The sequence below is a fragment of the Leptonychotes weddellii genome, unplaced genomic scaffold (genome assembly GCF_054177405.1).
Source record: "Leptonychotes weddellii isolate Sample4059 unplaced genomic scaffold, ASM5417740v2 HiC_scaffold_19280, whole genome shotgun sequence".
Taxonomy (NCBI): domain Eukaryota; kingdom Metazoa; phylum Chordata; class Mammalia; order Carnivora; family Phocidae; genus Leptonychotes; species Leptonychotes weddellii.
Window position 1 is genome coordinate 1 of NW_027778324.1, and position 3,614 is coordinate 3,614.

Sequence of the window (3,614 nt, forward strand, 5' to 3'; positions counted from 1 at the left end):
CCCAAAATTAACTTCTTGCTGCTGAAGACAAACTCAAGTCTTCCCCCACTGTGCCCAAAGTGGGTGTCCACAGTCTCATGGAGGACAAATATCAATGGGCTGGTGTCAAGGACTCCAAGGTCATGACCCTCACGTCCTGAGACTCTGGTTCCTGCCTCAAGGTGTTTGTGAAGGTCCTGGGTGATGGTGGTGAATGCTGGCCATTTAGGCAGAGGCCTGCTCATTCTTTCTTGGACCAGCCATGAGAGGTGTGTGTTCATGTCTAAGAGCTAAAATTCACAACCCCCATGGCCCAGCATGTGAACCACAGCCAGAACAGGTTGGTTAGGTCATGGCCTGCTGGTCCTGCAGGAGCAAGGAGGGATGCCTGGGAGGCTGTGGAGGAGGGAGGAGAAGGGAAGGATAGTGTCTAAAGATGAAGGGGACAGCCTGAGGGAAAGGGCCTAATGGTATTTGTGTCCTGACCCCTATGTCTCTCATATTGTTCTCTCCTCTCCCTTAGCTGGCTCCTAGCTACCTACCCCACAACCAACTCTCTGTCCCCAGGGTACTATATCTCTTCCCTCAGTGTGCACTATCTGGACAGGCTGGAGAGGGAGACCACTACCTACCTCTCCTATATCAACACTGCCCACCACAGGGTCTTCTGGAACCTGACATGCAGAAATGGGGGAATGGGACATAGCTTGGGGTCCTGGGAAGCCTCAAGACAAAGCTACTGAGCAGTGGGCAAGGGGCCAGAATAAACTCTTCTGTGTCATGTCGCCCTGCTATTCACTTCAGATGGCCAAAGGAGAGTCGGACATGGTCCAGAGTACCACACTGAGATTAACTTTTACCATTCAAGGCAAGGGTGGGTCTGAGAGTGGAGTCAGGTGGGAGATCCAGATTGGTGTGTGTACTCCTTCTTGGTTGAGGTGCACAAATTTGGCCTTGGTGAACAGTTTGGGGATTGACATTGCATGTAGGTCTGGTATTTATGGTCTTGTTTGGCATAAAGTCCCCAGGCTGGAATTTAGCTGTAGTGAAACTCCTAGCAAGAAGCCAGCTCCTTAGCTACAAGGAGGACACTAGCAATTCAGGCCTGGGACCTCCCCTTGGAATGTTTGGCAAGTCGCACTGAAGCCTGGACATCACGGTCAGAGACTGGAATGCTTGGCAGAGAATGGGTGTTATGGAGACTAGGGCTGGCACCAAGGCCTGGCAAGGTGGACTGAGGAAGACTGGATTTAGATACAGAGGGGGAAGAGGAGTTAGCTCCAGTTGAGGTGGACATAGCTGACACATAATCCAGGATGGCTGCACCCAAGGAGAAGCTGCTTCCTTAAAGTTTAGGGATGAAGGATGCTCAAGGGTGCACAGCAGAGCTGTGGGGACTGCTATGTTGGTTTAAAGCACTTGTCTACAACCTTAAATCTTCAGTGAGCACTCTAGAAGACTGTCAGCTTCCCAGATGGAGCCTAAAGGGATTAAGATTGTTGTGTTAGGTTTAAAAATGTGGGTAACTTAATAAAATCTTAATGTCAGACCATACTTTTATTTTATTTGTTTAAATTTTTTTTTAAAGTGGTACGGTTATTTTTTTTTTTTTTAGTAAACTCTACCCCCAATGTGGAGCTCGAACTCACAACTCCAAGATCAAGCGTCCAACCCTCTGTAGACTGAACCCACCAGGTGTTCCAAGACCATACTTTTAGAGGGAAGAACTTTTATACCAATAAGGGAAACCAAGAAGCTATAAATTTAGAAATGTGCATGTCTTACTATATAACAATGTCAATATTTGGTAAGGCAAAAAGATATAATGAATAAAGTCACCAAGGAAAACTTAGACTAAAAATAGTGTCGGAGCGCCTGGGTGGCTCAGTCGTTAAGTGTCTGCCTTTGGCTCAGGTCATGATCCCAGGGTCCTGGGATCGAGCCCCGCATCGGGCTCCCTGCTCAATGGACAGCCTGCTTTTCCCTCTCCACCACTTGTGCTCTCTTACATGCTCTCTCTTTCTCTCAAATAAATAAATAAAATCTTTCCAAAAAAAGATAAAGATGATGTGGTATTTATTTTAGTGTTTAAAATATCAACAAGGTTAAAAATTAAATGTTGCCCACTTTTAAAATAAACTCCATTGGTAACACCTCTATATTACTGATCAATGTTTACATTGCTACTTCTCCTTATTCTTCTTTTACTTTTTTTTTAATTTTTTTAAGATTTTTATTTATTTATTGAGAGAGATAGTGATAGAGAGAGAGCATGAGAGGGGGAGAGTCAGAGGGAGAGGCAGACTCCCCGCTGAGCAGGGAGCCCGATGCGGGACTCGATCCCGGGACTCCAGGATCATGACCTGAGCCGAAGGCAGTTGCTTAACCAACTGAGCCACCCAGGTGCCCCTCTTTTACTTTTTTTAAAAGATTTTATTTTTAGGTAATCTCCACACCCAATGTGGGTTCGAAATCACAACTTCAAGATCAAGAGTCGCATGCTCTACCAATTGAGCCAGCCAGGCGTTTACTTTTTAATTGAAGTGTAACATATAATAAAGTTCACAAATCTTGAGTATACAGCTCAATCATATTTTGTACATTTACACCTGTGTAGCTACCACCAAGATCAAGATATGAAACATTGCCAGAACCTCAAAAGCCTCCCTCATGCCTTCTCCAGTCAATATTCATCCCCCAGTCATAACCACTGTTCTGACCTCTACTATCACAGAGTAGTTTTGCCTGTCCTGGCACTTCATATATATTGAATGATACAGTGTGTAGTCTTTTGTGTCTGGCTCAACAAAGTATTTGTGAGATTCACCCATGTTGTGCATAGTGGTAGTTCATCCTTTTTATCACTGCATATTATTCCATTGGGCTAATACACTGTGATTTATTTATCCACTCTCCTATGGATGAGCAACTTGGGTTGGTTCCAGTTTTGGGCGATTACAAATAGTCTTTCTACTAACAATCTAGTGCGTTTCTTTTGGTAAGCATATGTACCCACTTCTGCAATGTATGTTAACTATTAGTGGCATTTCTGGGTAGGCATATATTCAGCTTTCCAAACCAGTTGTACTAATTTAAAAATCTCATAGGCAGTGTATGAGAGTCCCAATCGTTCCACATTCTTGCCAATACTTGGTACTGTCAGTCCTTTTATTTTTTATTTTTTTTTTATGGTAATGCAGTATTTTATTTATTCTGTTAATAACTAATACTCAAGAACTTTTATAACATTAATATAACTTAATCTAAAAGAATCAACTTACTTTGTTTACATTTCAATATTGGGTACGAGAGAGTCAAAATAATTATGGTCAAAATTATTATATAAAAAATTATAGTAAATGCTCAGTGTTAGTCTACGTACAATTTAGTTTTTGGCATAAAGTTATTTAGTTGCCAGGAAGAACATTTGGTTTACTTCACTAATAGGAATATCTCTTAATGCTGGGATGGCCTCTTCTTGGTATTTCTTCTGCTGTTGATTTTTAGCATAGTTATGTGTGATTGTATGAATGGAGTTGAGTGGAGAGGTACTCATCATGTTTATTCCAAATAAGAGTACATAACCAATTACTACAGTAATGAGGAAGTAGACGGGCAATGCAACTGCCCAGTAT

At 42.5% G+C, this 3,614-nt stretch overlaps 1 protein-coding gene across 1 annotated transcript; it reads right to left on the bottom strand.

Annotated features, from left to right (window-relative positions):
* Positions 1-3,151: 3,151 nt before the first annotated feature.
* Positions 3,152-3,610, bottom strand: LOC102728408 (phosphatidylinositol N-acetylglucosaminyltransferase subunit P; the record flags this gene model as incomplete). Its single annotated transcript, XM_031026822.2, is given in 1 exon segment — positions 3,152-3,610. A coding segment is annotated over 1 exon segment (246 nt), but the record flags the coding sequence as incomplete, so codon positions are not given.
* Positions 3,611-3,614: the final 4 nt, after the last annotated feature.